The 17,016-nt window shown below is 39.5% G+C and overlaps 1 protein-coding gene across 5 annotated transcripts in view; it reads right to left on the bottom strand.

Moving 5' to 3' along the window:
• CDK8 (cyclin dependent kinase 8) overlaps nt 1–17,016 on the bottom strand; it is an 89,388-nt gene that overhangs the window by 28,955 nt on the left and 43,417 nt on the right. For 4 of the 5 annotated variants that reach the window (XR_009818455.1, XM_061993048.1, XM_061993058.1 and 1 more), the window contains exon 4: nt 15,521–15,661. Coding sequence is in view for 3 of the 5 variants with exons in the window: in XM_061993048.1 (XP_061849032.1) it covers nt 15,521–15,661 (141 nt within the window). In the remaining 2 variants the exon portion in view is untranslated. Of the gene's footprint in view, nt 1–15,520; nt 15,662–17,016 lie in introns of those variants that run through there. The other variant, XM_061993077.1, reaches the window with a different exon arrangement.

The raw sequence follows: 17,016 nt of genomic DNA, 5'->3' as shown, positions 1-17,016 counted from the left end.
CTGGTTGATAATAAACTAACCATGACTCAGCAATGTGGCCTCGTGGCCAAGAAGGCCAATGGCATCCTGGGATGCATCAAGAAGATTGTGGACAGCAGTTTGAAGGAGGCGGTTCTCTCTCTTTTCTCTGCCATGATATGGCCTCATCTGGAGTCCTGTGTCCAGTTCTGGGCTCCTCAGCTCAAGAGGGACAGAGAACTTCTGGAGAGAGTCCAGCTCAGGGCCACCAAGATGGTCAGGGGACTGGAGCATCTTCCTTATGAGGAAAGACTGTGGCAACTGGAGCTGTTTAGTCTGGAGAAGAGGAGACTGAGGGGAGATCTTATTAACATTTATAAATATCTAAAGGATGGGTGTCAGGAGGTTAGGACATCCATTTTTTCTGTGATATCTAGCAACAGGACAAGGGGTAATGGGATGAAGCTGGAACACAAAAAGTTCCATTTCAACATAAGAAAAAGCTATTTCACTGTGAGAGTGAGGGAGCCCTGGCACAGGTTGCCCAGGGAAGGTGCGAAGTCTCCTTCCTTGGAGGTCTTCAAGACCCTCCTGGACATGTTCCTATGTGACCTGATCTAGGTGGATCTGCTTGAGCAGGGGGGATGGACTAGATTATCTCTAAAGGTCCCTTCCAACCCCTACCATTCTATGATCCTGTGAAGTTCCTGAGAAGCACAAAACACAAATAAAAGTTAAAAATGGCAATTCAATGCAAAAATGAAATTCAATGGCATGGAAAAAAAGAATCCAAAGAGATTTTGAAAGACAACTCCAAGGGCTTACCAAGTTGCAGCCTGCTTGGAGCACTTCTGTGATATAATGATAGAAATATTAATATACTGCTGTGGTTTATCGCTTCCCAGCTAGGTCCTCTGAAAAAAAAAAATGTGCCGTAAAAACCTACTAGCCTTTGGCTAGTCTTGCAAAATTCACATCCCTTCTCAGAGTCTGTGACCCACAAAACATTTATGCTTCTCAAGGGATATCTATCTTAACAACATTGTTATGTTCAAGTAATTGTAATATACACCAAAATGTTTCCTTATCAAGGTAGGATTGAACATTTTATGTCTAAAGAAAATAATTTAGTTCTCTTGCTACTTAGAACAAAGCTGACTATTTCAATGATAAACAGTATTCTAGCACGATGAAAGCATCAATACAGTCATATTTAAATGACAGTATCAGCACTTCTCAAGTTAATTGTGAATGAAAATCTTTGAATTCAAGGAAATAAGGTAATTTCAGTTGCATTTGGGCTTTACAATAATCATCAAAAGACCACCACAAACACTGGTTGCAATGATGGCTCCAAAGAACTCATCAGGTATTAAATCTAAACATTAAAGTCTTCTTTACAATTAAAAAACCACACAAATTGTGAAAAGCACCGGAAAACTAGGAAAGCCTGCTTTCGTAATCTTCCTGTTAATTTATCTTCTTACAAACAATATCTTAGAGCTGTTTAAAAACAAAGAAGCAACAAATCAAGCATCTAAAGAAAATTCTCATTAAAATCAGGAACTGTTAAATTTTCAAGTAAAAGCCAAACAAAACCAAGAACCTAAACTATCAAAGCACACACGCTTAAAAATTTCAAAAGTACAGAAAGAATTTGGATAGGACAGGAGACAGAGGAATGCCATGTCTATGCCAGGGAGTTCTTCTGCTAGTTACCCTCACTGTATTTTATCTCTTGTTTCAGCCTGATGAAAGCTGTTGGCCTCACTACTACATTTTTATGCTCTGAATACACTCCAAGAATTTCCTTCCATTGCTGGCACTCAGTTATTGCCAATTTAGGGCGGTGTAACTTATTAAAGTCTGTACATAGCCTAATATACAGGCTTTTCTATCACTTTCATTGGAACCAAATTACAGTTGAAAGAAAAAACGTAATTTCACATTTTAAGCCAACTCTCCCACTCTCTAAAAATGCACGTCAGGAGAAGCTGCAGGGTTTGATTTTCTGTATTACGTTTCCAAGGAACAAAAGGTAGATACCACAGGCAAAGATATTATTACAGCAGGAAAATCTAACATGTCAAATATCATTACCGCATCATTTGAAAGTGTAATAACAAACTTAATTTATTAAAACAAGCAGTCTTGCAGAAATGTATTTCCTGTGGGCTTTACTACAAAAAAAGATGATTGACCATAGGTCAGAATGACTCTGGATGCTGTGGACATGTCACAGGAGGATCACATGCAACAGGAGAAGGTGCACTGAAACTGGTTTTTAGGTATTATGTTGTTCCAGACATAATTCCACCTCCTTTTTCAATTTAGAGTTCTTCCTCACCAGTGAGGATTTTGAATAGGTGATAAAAAGATTGAGAACCATTTTTGTTCCATCATTTAGTTGAAGTAGCTTCCCAACACTGACTGCCATTCAGTATTACTGTAATCTTATACTTCCTAAGACATCCACATAAAGGAAGAAAACTGCCCTTTTTGGGTTGCATGCAGTTATGGTAGCCCATGGTCATTTTCCTAACAGCCCGATTTTATTTTGGGGTTTCATTTTAAGTAGTATTCTCATCACTTCTATATCACCCTACTTGTATTGATTGATACATAACACTTCCTGTTCTAGATGAAGAAAAAATAAAATGTGAAAAGCCTACATAACTTATTACTGTGCACATTCCAGTGATTGCCCAGCCCTCGTTTATGCTTATTTCTTAAGGCACCTTTGTGCATAGCACAAACTGAATATCTCAAACAATATCCCAAAGATGACGTTTTGTGTCAGTCATGTTAAGAGCAAGTTGGATAAAGTGGGGAATTCATATAGAGCAAGCCTTTACACAGGATAAGTGTGCAGTATTTATGAGATAATCTTTTCAAGGGCTACTTTGAAAGTTCTCAGATTTGCAGTTAATTAAAGGGCTGGTTTTTATATCTTTTCCACTTTTGTTCCATACTATGAGTTCAGATCACTCATACAGGTCATTGTATTTTCTTTCTACAGGAGGACACAGTCAATTATTACGGTCGTTTTCTGTATTTTGCACAATTTATATTCCTATCTTCCACAGCACTTTACACAGTGATAACTTTGCCACAATCTCAAAGTATTTAGTACTGAAATACTAACAAAGCTAATCGACAAACTGCATATAAGTGTTTCTAAAATAATCATCTAGGGGTTTTTACTAAATTGTACTACAGGGGTTTTATTGACTAAGCTTGCTTCAAACGCATATTTATGATCAAATAGCTTCTGGTCCTTCACATCTCTCTTGTGTCAGAACCAAAAGTTAGATTGATAATTTTTCCATCTGGCTAGTACATCTTATTGCCTTTACAATAGAAATTGGATCTGAAGTTTCTACAATGTCTTTCCTCTGTAGAAATCTTATAATTAACTGTATTTATATATCTGGACATGAGAGTTATCTGAGACAGTTTAGTTATCATAACTGTGTGGTAATGCACTGAGGTGACTGAGCTTGCCTTCAACCAGCAAAGGATTACTCACATTACTCTTTCCAGGCTCATAATCAGATATTTGGCCATCTTGGAAAGTCAGCACATAAAAAAACAGGCTAATAACAAAGAACAAGCTTAAAGTTACAGATAAGAAAGAAATTCCAAATATCCAGCCCATCAGTTAATGTGTATGCACCCCCAAAATTTCAACTAATTCAGGCAGTGTTATCAAAATTTATAACAGGAAAGCACTCTCCAAACGAAGTTTTACAGTTTAGAAAGCTCACATTAATTTACTGCGGTGCTGGATGCATGGGAGATCACTTCACCCAATGTGAACACTGAAAAATAAAAGAATACTCCCTATATACCTTACACAGAAACAAAGCAACTATCTCAATTTTGGGCACTGTGACTTTGCTGAAACTGTTTTGAAGTTGTTTGTCTTTTATAGCACAATTTATAGCCAAAACATAACTGTCTTGCTGTCATAAGGCTCCCTCCCTCAGCTGCTTCTCAGGCTGATTTCCAAGGCCTCTTGCTCGCAAGTGTCTACACAACAGATAAGTGGTACTGGCAGTTTTATATACTTTTAACTTCTTGTTTGCAGTTCTCTTTTCATGTGTCACTCAAACCAAAGTCCAAATCATGCTTGTATGAAATAGTAAATGAGGAGAGAGATGTGAGGTCTATAAATGAGAAGCAGTAGAACTCTAAGGAATCTGAGGAGGGGTCTACAACTGAGAAATCTCTGAAGTCTGCTATTAATAAGGCAAAACCAGAACCAAACTACTCATATATATATATACACATAGATATAAAAATTATCTATGTAACTGGCATCCATGTATGAATTATATTTGTCAAAGTTTTACTTGTATTCCACCCATATAAATTGCATTGCATCAATCGCCTTCAGTTATTAATGTAATCAAACGTCAAAGAATTTTGAACAGTCAAAATATTTCTAAGCTTGAAAAAAAGTAACAGCAGAAGTGTTTTACCAAATCCAAATTTGACAAAAGAAGTACCTTAAGGAATGAGCTTTCTTTAAACAAAGAATGCTAGTTTTGCACATGGGCATCCTGGTTTCTGAAGAGTGAAGTTCAAGATAAAACAGTAGACTAACTGTGCTTGCTAGGAAGGTATCTCCTTTGTAGTATTCAAAAATACTCAGATACTGAACCTAGAAGAAAGCAGTGTATTTTCTAATACTTCACTACAACAGAGTTGTGAATTACAGAAAACATAAAAAATATTCTTTTTTGTTATGAAGACAATAGTTATTCAACCATCAGTCCAAACATCCAAGCAGCTACATCCTGACATTGCTCCTCTTCTACTGCTTTGCATCACATGACAGAATGGTTGGCACACGTTTTAATGCACATTCCTTTTGCAAACTACTTATTATCTTCTCTGAAGTCTTTCAAGGGCAGTATAAACAGACTCTGAGATTGTTGCAGGGACAAATACTGAATGAATTTATGACTGACCGAAAAAGCCAGGTTCAGTATATATGAAGGAATGGGATCCCTCAACTGTCAATTTTGAGTACCTGACTAAAGACTTTCAACAAATCACATTTCTGAACACCTGTTTACAAATATGTAAAGGGCAGTGTCAGGAGGAGGGAGCCAGGCTCTTCTCAGTGATGTTGAATGATGGGACAAAGGGCAATGGGTACAAACTGGAACATAAGAGGTTCCAAAGAAACATGAGGAAAAACTTCTTCACTGTTCAGGTGAGGGAGCACTGGAACAGGCTGCCCAGATGGGTTGTTGTCTCCTTCTCTGGAGACATTCAAAACCCACCTGGACGAGTTCCTGTGTGACTTACTCTAGGTGGTCCTGTTCTGGAGGGGGGACGTTGGACTAGATGATCTTTTGAGGTCCCTTCCAATCCTTAAGATTCTGAGATTCTTGTGAAAGCTGCTTAACAAAGAACCATTAATAGAAACCTCAAACTTTCTGGGAAGTTAAAACAGTGAAGGCAACTTCCACAAGAAGCTCCTACAACTTCACTTGTGAATTACTTGAGTAAACCCGTCAAAATCTAATAGTGAAATTTTCCTCACATAGTCAAAAATAACCAAGCACCCCATACACTGACATGAAATATAAGTGCTATTGCTTTGCTAAGTAATATAGGCATCAAAAATAACCCTCAAAATCATTTTTCCCTATTAATTTGGGGTTTTGTCTTCCGTCTACCTAGTTTTATGAAAACATTTATCGGAAAAATCTTTGACATTTTTTGGTTAAACAAGGCACTACTTGAGCAACAGTTGTGCATTTTACCAAACACCTGACCTGTGAAATTGTCCTACAAAAAATTTGCAATTATTCAACTTTCTGCTTGTCATGGTTTGACATGACAGCCTTTTCTAGTAAGGGGGAAGGGGCTGCAAAGATGACTCCTGCAAGAAGTTGCTCACAACTCTCCCCAGCTCAGAAAAGGCTCACTTCTGGGGCTGAGCCAATTAGACGCCTCCACGATCACTTTTTAAGAAGAAGCCGGAAGGGGAGGTGTCTTCCTCCATCTTCTTTTCTTTCTTCTGCCCCTTTTTCTCTTCTTCTGGCTGGTGGTGGTGCAAGGAGTAGGAACGGTGAGAGAAACAACCATGCGGACTCCAAGGTCAGTGATGAAAGGGAGGAGGTGTACTGTAGCAGAGACTCCCCTGCATTCTATGGAGAGAACTGGTGAAGCTGAGATTTATTTTCATTTCTTTAAAGACCCCGAACCAGGGACAGTGATTTTGGCCGGAGGAGGCCTTGTCCCGAAGGAGGGGCTCTTTATCACTATGGCCGGAGCAGGCCCTGTCCCGAGGAAGGGACCTTGCAAGTGCAGAAACTGCAACCGCGGTGAAGAATCCACGTCAGAGATATTCACCAAGGACTGTGTCCCGTGTGAGGGAACCTGTATCGGCAGAAGCCGCAGCTGCTGGGAACAACCCACACCAGAGAAGTTTGTTAAGGACTGTGTTCCGGGGGAGGAACCCCGTGTTGGAGCAGGGGAAGAATGCCAGGAGTCATCCTCATCTGAGAAGACAGAAGCGGCAGAGCCCATCTGTGAGAGACTGACCACATCCCCCATTCCCTGCCCCCCTGAGCCGTTGGGGGGGGAGGAGGTAGAGATATCGGGAGCAGTGAGCTGGGCCCGGGAAGAAAGGAGGGATGGGGGAGGGAGATCTTAAAGTGCTGGTTGTAATTTTCTCATCATCCTACTCCCTTTTTGCTTTTATTCTGTTCTGTTTCTTGTAGAATAAACTTTCCTACTTTCCTCTCTAAGTCGAGTACTAGAGTCTGTTTTGCCCAGAACCATAATTGGCAGTGAGCCCTCCCTGCCCTTGTCTCAATCCACAACAATCTTGCTTATCTTTTTACTCCCATTTCACTGGGTCCTCCGCCATCTTAACGAGGGTGGGGGTGAATGGGAGCATCGAGCGAGAAACTGTCGTGGTGCTGTTGTGCTAGCTGGGCCAAACCACGACACTGCTTTGCTCCATATTCTTACTGCCCCCATTTACATCAGTCTGTCATGTGATTCTCCATACTTCTATACACAGATCCTGCACAAGAGATACATTACATGCAATTTCAAATGTGCTATTCTTTTCTGAGTATTCTTCATAGTTAAGAGCAGCTGTCCTTAAGTTTGGCAGATTTAATCTGATGGGTATCAGGGTATTACAGTCTGATCAGTCATTATTCTCTTTGAGAAGCTGTAATGGACACTTGTGAGGTTTCAGTAATTCCAATAAAGACCAAAATACGAATTCTTTCTTAAAAGCCTTTGCTGGAAAAAAAAAGTCTTTCACATACTTCATGTATTATTAATTCATTTTCTTCATCACAAAATCTTTCAGCCTAGAGCATCTTAATAGGATGAGGTGTTCTCTGATGGCTGCAGCTCTTGAAGCTCACATCTTTGGTATCCAAGTCCAAGATCTTCTTCCTGCTTTTCTCACTGCTTATATTCTAGCTCTTCCCTGTGCCTTGTTTTTCCCATATCCAGAATCCTCAAGCTCCTTTCCCATCCTGCCATCAGTTTTGACGACCAGGCATACAGAGTCAGTGGAGAGAGGTATGCACTATGTGAATCACTTTTCGTGAAAACCAAACTGCATTTCTCCCAGAACACATTCTTTATTTGAGATCTGTTTTTCATGAAATTTGAAAAAAAACTGATCATTTTGATACCATATCTTTTTACTAAATATATATGAAATTTCCAAACAGCTACAAAGGTTACTTAGGGAAACCAGCAAAAAATCAGCATACCCAGACCACCTTTTGTCCTTAAGAAGCCAGGCTACAGCCACACAGCAACAGTAGATGATAGACTGCAGTGGTCTTGCCTGCACCAGGTTTTGGTAGTGGGGGAGCTACAGGGGTGGCTTCTTTAAACAAAGACCTGCCAAGAAGCTTTCCCTGTAGCTGACAGGGCTAATGCCGGTCAACTCTAAGATGGACCTACAGCTGACCAAGGCCTGGCTGAGGTAACGCCTCTTTGAGCGGAGAAGGGGAAGAAGTTGCTGCACAGTTGCTAAACTGCAGCAGCAACAGGGAGTGAGAATATGAAAACATCTCTGCAGGCACCAAGGTCAATGGAGAAGGAGGGGGAGGAGGGTGCTTAGGCACTGAAAGAAAGACTCCCCTGTGACCTGTGGTGAGGACCATGGTGAGGCAGCTGTGCCCCTGCAGTCCATGGAGGACACAGGGGAGCAGCAGAGATCCACCCACAGCCCAGGGAGGACCCCACGCCGGAGTGGGTGGATGCCTGAAGGAGGCTGTGACTCTGTGGGAAGCCCACACTGGAGCAAGTTCCTGGCAGGACCTTGGAGCCGAGCCCACGCCAGAGTAGGTTTGCTGTCAGAACTTGTGAGGGACTCAGGCTGGCGCAGTTGGTACCTGAAGGACTGTTCTGCCGGTGGATGACCCATGTTGGGGCAGGGTGTGAGGAGCTGCCCCAACATGGGAGGCCCCATGCTGGAGCAGTTTGTGAGGAGCTGCAGCCCATGGGAAGGACCCACGCTGGAGAAGTTCCAGAAGGACTGTCTCCCATGGGGAGGGACCCCACAGTGTAGCAGTGGGAAGTGTGAGGAGGCCTCTCCCTGAGAAGAAGCAGCAGCAAAGTCCATCTGTAATGAACTGACCACAATCCCCATCCCCTGCACTGCTGTGATGGAAGGAAGGAGAGTCCTGGGAAGAATGAGGAATGGGGGGAGGTACTTTAAGATTTGGTTTTATTTCTTATTTCCTTGCTCTGTTTTCATTGTTCATTAACATATCAAAGCATTTCTCCCCAAGTTGAGTCTGTTTTGCCTGTGACACTAACTGCTGAGTGATCTCCCTGTCCTTATCTCAACTCACAAACCTCTTGTTATGTTTCTCTCTCTCCTCTCCAGTTTAGGAAGGAGGAATGATAGAACAACTTGGTGGGCATCTGGCACTCAGCCAGGGCTAAACCACCACACCAACATAAAGGTTTTGCTATTGTGGATCAGGCAACATAATTTGCATTTTTCCAGCTATATTTCCAAGAGAACAGAGTAGCATCAGTATCATTTCTCCTACCTAAAACTCTAAAGAGCCACCTTGTTTTTCATTAGAAATCAATAGGCAATTATGTGGACACATTTGTTTCAGGGGCCATTATTAAGTGTATGTTATATCAGACATGGAAAAACTTCTCAAAACCACAACAATTATATTAACTTTGGATGAAAGGCAGTGCAAAAGCTTGCCTTGACACCCTGTATGGTAAAGACACGAATGGTTACAGATATCAGTCCTGAAATAGTTTAACTGGCACAGAAGGGCTCTAGGAGGAGAGAGGAAACAAAAGCAGTACTCTTCAAAAGAGCATTTATAGCCATATGAAGAAAACTACATTACTTTCAGCCTCAAATTTGCAGTTCCCCTTTTGCAAGAGTTCTTCACTACCTGTTAGCCCACAGAAGTATCAGGAAAAAATACTCTACTTCCATTGCTTCTTGTCTTTGACAATTCTGCAGCAGGTAATTGAAAAGTATCTCACTAAAACAACAACAATCACACAACAACTTATCTCTGCTGTACTCATTTGTCCCTGAAGACATCTAGTGTTTAATTTAATAGCCTTATTTTTTCTGTTTCTTTTTTTGCACCTTGTACCACTTTGATGAAGTTTTCACCGACTATGGAATTTGTGTTCAGTTCAACTTTGTACCACTGATCACAATGCTCCAAGATCACCAACTCAGCCTGTTTTTAATCCACCTCACTTCACTGTGCACTCACCTAGTCTGTACTTCATTAGTTTGACTAAAAGGTTGCTATGGGCTACAGCATTGAAAAACTTAAGTAAGCCACATCCACTGGTCTGCCCCCATCTATCAAGCTAGACACTGAAGGATTTCAGTCTGCTAAGCATGATTTCCCTTGCAAAAATCCATGCAGACTACTCTCAATCACTTTCATGTCTTCCAAATGTTTGGAATTGGCTTCCAGGAGGATTTGATCCATCACCTTCTCAGTGATCAAGGTAAGAGTGAGTGGCATGTCACTTCCCCGAGCCTCCTTCTTACTTTCTTGCAGGCTGGAGTGACATTTGTGTTTTTACCTCCCCAGGAAGCTCCCCTGATTGCTATGACCTTTCCAAGATAGTGGCCTCACAATGCTAAAATAAAGGACATTATTTTTTGTATCTCTATAGATTTCTCTTACAGTGAATTCAAAGATCTCTAAGCAGTATGCCACCTTCTTTTCTGATTGGACATCTGGCAGTACTGCAGCAATAGACTCTCTACTTCCAGCTTCAAATCTGCATTTGTACAAAGCTGATAGACATTACTCAACAAGCTTTGACCTAATAAAAGGTTGGCTATTGCCAACAACAACATTGAAGAAGAAAGTCAGTCAAACAGATTCTCATTTGCACAGTAGTTCATACAAAAAGAAGTTTCTTTGGGTTAGAGGTTTTTTGTGGGGGGGGTGGTTTGGTTGTTTCTTGGTTTGGGGTTTTTTTAAGTCACCAGCATGAGCACTGAATACTTAAGTTTTGCAGTCTCTTCTGATCATTTCTACACTTTGATTAGTTGTTTAAAAGTTTAAAATGAAGAAAATACTCAGAAAATCAGGCAAGGGAGTAGTCATGTTCTCTGTAAGTTGGAGTATGAAGAAATGATAGATGTTATTTTCACTATAGGATATTTACAGTTACAGCAAATTACAGGAAAACATGTTTTTACAGCCTATGCAAGAAAACAAGGTTCTGCCAAACACATTGTTCTTTTGTGATCTCATGAAAGCACACACTTACATAATGAGAAACACCTTGGAAACAAAAATCTTGGGAAATGCAACAGCTGAAAACCAAAACAGTGATTGCATTTGGTTGCTTGGGGTTTTTTTCTCCTTTAAATGCAAATCATCAGTAAGTCATTAAAAAGCTTATTGGGAAATAATGCCTATTACCTGTTTATATGTAAAACAGGGTGGAAGGGCACCCTGTTTTCCAAAGCTGCTATGTGCATAGCTTTTCTATGTTTTAGTTTTAAGCAATTAGGTTCAATTCTTCATGTGACCACAGTTTTCTAAGCACTACAGCATTCCTGTATTTCTTAAGTAATCCGTGAATATTGATGAGGGAGACATCCTTGGATCCAAAAGCTCTAATACGGAAAATGGTAAATTGCCAGGGTAAAAGTTCTATATACTTAACCTTGCCTAAAGCACATATTTAAATGATTCACAGCCAGAGCCTGGAAAGTGACTGGAAAGTCAAAGATGTTGTCTAACAAAAACACACTCTGGCAGCAGCTTCTCCTCATTTATTATTAAAATAACACCTTTAATGTTGCCGCTAATCCTAAACGTGGCAGCAGGTATCCTCAGGAAGAATCCAGGCCCCAGGAAGCTACATTCTAACTCTACTGAAGTCATCTGCCTGAAAATTTATTAAAACACAGTGCTCCTCCCACAGTAGCAGCAGTTAAAGTGAGCTGCACACTAGCAATACATTGTGACCTGCTTCTGCAAGGGGGTTGGACTAGATGATCTCTAAAGGTCCCTTCCAACCCTAGGGTTCTATGATTCTATAAATAGGCTGCAGTATCCTGTGCTAGGGCTGGTCCAAAAATGGTCACACCCACAGCAACACAATCCCAGACTAACTAGGACATGGGTGTTAATGAAAAAGGCTAAGAGACTGTTGTTCCTTTGGTAAGAGAGAGCACTACAACCAGTAAAAGCTGTGAGATTTCCTTTGGGCTTTTTTTTGTTTTGAGTAGTTGTAAAGGTTTTTTTGGGGATGATGGTATGTTTTTAAGCATTGCTGCACAACATGAGCACTTTAAATAGCTTCAGTGTGAAATCTACTGTTAATTCAAATCAAAGACTACTATTATTGCCACCACAGAAAACCAGCGGAGGGGTGCTGATCTCTTAGCTCAGAGTCAATCCCTATTTGTGGACAGGACAACTACAAATTGGTACTGAAGAAAGATGTACTTTTAAAGTCTAACAGGTATGGCATAGATGTTGCTATATCATGCAAAAAGATCTCTATTTTGAGCCTATTACTTGAAGAAATCTTCTGAGCATGCTGCAAAGTTCATCCTCTCTTTTCTCTTGCTGTTGATCTTGCAGGTTGATGAAAACAGATCATAGTCTTCAATTTCTGCTTATTTTTAGTGTGAAGTAAGAACTTTGAGTAAAGAAAAAAGCCAGATAGCTGGATACCATAACATGGAAAAAAATACTAGGAAAATAAGTCAGCAAAATGCAATATATTTCAAGCATACTTGATAACTAAATTCAAAATATTATTAAAACTATAATTGATGCACTTTGTGGTAATTACATGAAGTGTTCTTTCTTCCTTCCTGCTACAGTCAGAGCATGAATAAACAATCTGCTTTCAATTGCTCTCAGTCATGAAATTTAGAAACAGTGAAGAATATGCAAGTCAAGTAAGAAATTTTAAGAGGGCTGGCATTTATTTGATGAAAAAAATATATTGGCATGTTCCAAAGATTTATGGAAAAGCTAACTACTCAAACACCAGCATTCAGAGATAGCAAATACAATCATCAGCCTCCTTGCTCTGATGGAAATGGTGAATCGGCTTTCATTCCAGTGAAAGGAAAAATACACAAACAACAAACTGTTAACTATTTAAACAGTTATTGCTAAGACTTCTGTGCATTTCCTTTGTAAAAGACAAGCTACAACTAGAAAAAACACAATAGAAAAGTATTATGTTCCTACAATTTTTACTGTCACACACAGAATATACTCACTTCATAAAATCTTACAGGAATGGTAGGGGTTGGAAGGGACCTCTAGAAATCATCTAGTCCAATCCCCTCTCTTTAAACACAAATCCTCAACTCCACCATTACGAGGACAATTTCCAGTCTAAGTTTATATGATTTTAATAGGGAGTAAGTTTTAGTGTCTGGTTTATGTATGCTAGCAAGAGAGTTACTTTATGCCGCATTTTGTTTCTGATTTCGGAAGTCAAGGTCTCAAAAAAATCAAAACATTGCCTACCTAGAAGCTAGCTTGATGAAGGTATCTTAAAAAGAAAAACCAAATAGAACCTCAAACCAGAAAATTGCGCTTAGATGGAAGGCAATTACTTTCCTATGACATTAGTTTACTTGCCCTTTAAAAAAAATCCTTATCTATGAGATAAGATGTTGCTAGAGAAGTAGCAAAGAACAGATTTCTCTGCCTAAGTACCATATTCTTTAGGTTCCTATCATCCCCAAGCACCATCACTCGTTTAATAGCTAGTATATGAAATGAAAGCAAGCAAGTTACTTAAGCAACTGTATTCGTCCATCTGTACAGTTTTAAATCAATGGAAGACATTTAGAAACTACAACAATGCCTATAATTTTAAAGGAGCAGTAGAAGAAACATAATAAATCTGTCCAGCCATCTAATCAGGAGTTAAAATTGGTGATTTGACACCAATATTCCCAACAGTTAATATTACAAGTATCCTGGAATCAAAATGCACATCTAAGAACAAATGTGTCAGTTGTTTTGCTTTGGATCAGAATATACCTGCTATTGAAGTCTCAACTTGCAAGCTTAACTTTGCACCAATATGCCTCCATCTTGCTAAGACAACACACTACGTAGAAGCCCTTCTGTTACTCAGGCTGTTCCCAGGGATCTTGACAAAAGGAAGAATGTATCTGACAGACACAACTCTGTCTTTTCTTCTTCATGAAACAGGTGCCTTCTAAAATTCATCTCAAACTGAAGGGTTTCAAAAGGACAGAACCGAAGGATGCCATGGAAAAGGCAGTCCAGGCAGCCTTTGCACAGCTTTTATAGGATTCTCACCAACATGGCTCGACAAAGTTCCAGTGCGAAGACCTCTCAGACTCTGCCTCAAGCTTCTGGTCTTTTCCTCAGATTATCAAAGGATAGCCAATTGTGATGGTGGTTTTTCTACTGGAAGAAAACTTCATGCTGGACTGAGACCACCAACTCATTTCACATAGGTCAGAAAATGAGACGATAATAGTTTTTCACAATTGCCAACTTAAAACTCCATTTGAGCTACAGACCTAGATGTGAAAGGCTCTGCAATAAATTACCAGTCTCCTGAGCCATCCAGTGAACAGCATGCATGGTTTTCTTTTTAAACTCAATTACACTTAAGTTCATAAATTTTACGAAACTACAGAAAGTAAAACATCTAAAAAATTTAGATTCTTGATGACAGGTTATTTGTTTTCTGTATATCTCCTAAAAATATACTGAAGACTATCATTGCAGGCAGAACATTCAATTAAGACATGACATTTTGTTTTAAAACAAAGTGTATCTAAGTAGTAACTTGCATTACACATTTCTAAATTATGTTTTGCTCCACTATTTCATGTATCATGACAAGGCCCCCACAATCTTGTTTACCCTCAATGCTGAGGCTTCTGTTCCATTTTTACAGCCAGTAGCTAATAAGAAACAACATCCATACAATTATTTTAATAAAGCAAAGCTTTCTTCTAATTCAGTTCTGAAAGTGCTATTATCAAATATAAATCTTTTCCCACCAGTTGAAACAGAGACTGGCACTCTGTAAAATTATTTATTGGGCTTGAAAAGAGAAGACAAATAACTAGTCATTGACTACATTTCCAAGAACATGACTAAAGCTATTTCAAAGATGAAACTTGACTCTGGAAGAGTGGTAAGGAAGCCAGACTTACTGCACCAATAGCAGTGGTAATACAGTCTCATGGGGATGAAAGGTCAAATTGATGATACTCATGCACTACCAAAATTACAGTAATTAGAAGCATCAGATATAGATGGCATTATCCCTTGATAGCTTTTTTTTTTTTCAGTTTACTTCTAAGAAGAATTATAGATAACTGGATCAGGAAAATTACCCAATTTTAAGACGACAGAATCAGTCCCACTAGCTATGGGCATATTTCCAAGGCAAATATATTAGAACTAGTTAGATGCACCAATTCAAAACCTTTAATAGAATTTGCTGGTTAAGAAATACTAACTTGAGTTCAAAATGTTTTACTTATACTGTAGTTTGTATAAATATTAGTTTCTTTGCAGAAGTCTTCAAAAGTTGGCATGGTTATTTTTCTGAGAGATAAAAAATGTTAGGATAAGATAATGGCCTTCATAAGTAAAACTCATCATCTTAAGGAGTTTTATTTTTTCAGCATTTCTTACAGCCAATCATCCTCTCCCCCACCTACACACATGCCACATTTAGTTATTTATCTTGCCTGCAGTGATACTACCAGAGGCACTTTCTGAACCTCAGCGTGCCTGTTATTTAAATGAACACCTTTACAAACAGGTTTTTAAAAAAAAAAATCAAAAAAGGAAAACAGCCATCAGATATACTTTGCTGTCATAAGCATATCAGATCATTGCCAGCTTTTAAAATTCATTCTACAATCCAGGCTAACTGCAGCATAAAAATATATACTTAGTAGTACATGCCCTTAGCACAAAGGTTTTTGTTTCATAGCCCTTTTTCATAAAAAACAACCCTTGCCCTCAATTATCATCCCAGTGCTAAAACCCATTGCAGATCCACTTACCAAATCCCTGTGTAACACCCAGTTAGCATGCAGGTAGTGAATACCATCTAGGATCTGATATAACAGTGACTTCACCATTCCCCGAGGTAACTGAACTGGTTTCTTGTTTGCTTTAGAAGCCCTGTGAAACTTGATTATATGCTGTAAAGGGGAAAAAGAAATCAAAATAAAGAAGTGTAATGTTTTATCTACAGCATTACACACAAAGATAGCCAGCAATTCCTTACACAGACTTCTTAGAGTTTTTTTCCAACGCTTCATCATTCATTTTCAAAATTGGAAACATATCCTTTAAGTACTAGAAAATTATTATCATCCAAGGTCAAGTGACCACTGCCCCAAGTTTGTCAAAAATTACATCAATTGTTGCCATTGTTTGACTCTAAGCAGCTAAGCCCCACACAGCCACTCACCCCCTCACTCACCCACTCTCCCATAGTGGTATAAGAAATACAGAACCAATACAACCATCAAAGCAAATTCCCTTGCAGATCACGGATCTTTGAGGTTTCAGGGGGATTTGTGTTTGTAGGCTCTTTTCATTACAATAGCCTGGTATCTTGTATATCACAGCACAGAATTAAAAGTGCACTACCCAATTCCTATTTCTGCTTCTCACCCTGCCTGCCTCTGAGTGGACTGCAGAGCAGTTGGGGGCAGGGAGGCAAAGTCAGTACGTGCACAAGAAGCTGGGAAGGCGCATGGCCAAGACAGCTGAAACTAGCTGAAGGACTACCCCATACCATAGAACATCATGCCCAGTATATAAACTAGAGCGAGTGAGCCAGGAGTGGGATCACTGCTCTGGCATGGGCCAGCAAATGCAGTAAGTGGTGAGCAATTGTACTGTGCGCCACTTGTTTTTAGTTGTTTTGGTTTGAGGTGTTTTTTGCAATTACTATTATTATATTTTTATCTTACTGTTGTTATATTCTCTTTTGGTTATGATACTTCTTCTTATCCTAATTCACGAGTCTTGATTTTTTTTTCCCCTCTTCTTTCCCCCATCCTATGGGAGGTGTGAGGAGGGGGGAGGGGGAGTGACTACGTGCGATTTTTGTTGTCAGCTCAGTTTAAATCATAACATTTTACTTTTAGGTTTCCTCCTACAGTAATAATGACACTGTAATATTCAACACCTAATGCCAGACAAAGTCTAGAAAACTGTATTGGGAGTTTTAAACTACACACCCAGATTTATTCCTTCTTTAGTTATTATACTTTTAAAGCACAGTACTCTCAAAACAGCAGCTGTTGACAGAGCAAAGCTATAAATCTGTCCATCTGAAAATCAGCCACCAAGCCAGACACGGAAACAAAACTTTAACTATTTTAAGTGTCTACACAGGAAACAACAACAAGCAACAACGAGGAGTCGAAAAGGATATGTTGTCTTAGCACTTGAGTCCCGGGTGCCACTAACTTCAATAGTATAAGGTGTGTCATGGTCATGGCAACCGTGTCCCTGTTTGTGTCCTTTTGAGAGGTGATTTCTA

This window comes from Colius striatus, chromosome 1 (genome assembly GCF_028858725.1).
Source record: "Colius striatus isolate bColStr4 chromosome 1, bColStr4.1.hap1, whole genome shotgun sequence".
NCBI lineage: Eukaryota > Metazoa > Chordata > Aves > Coliiformes > Coliidae > Colius > Colius striatus.
Note: the sequence above shows the minus strand (reverse complement) of the source record. Positions and strands in the feature narration are given on the sequence as shown.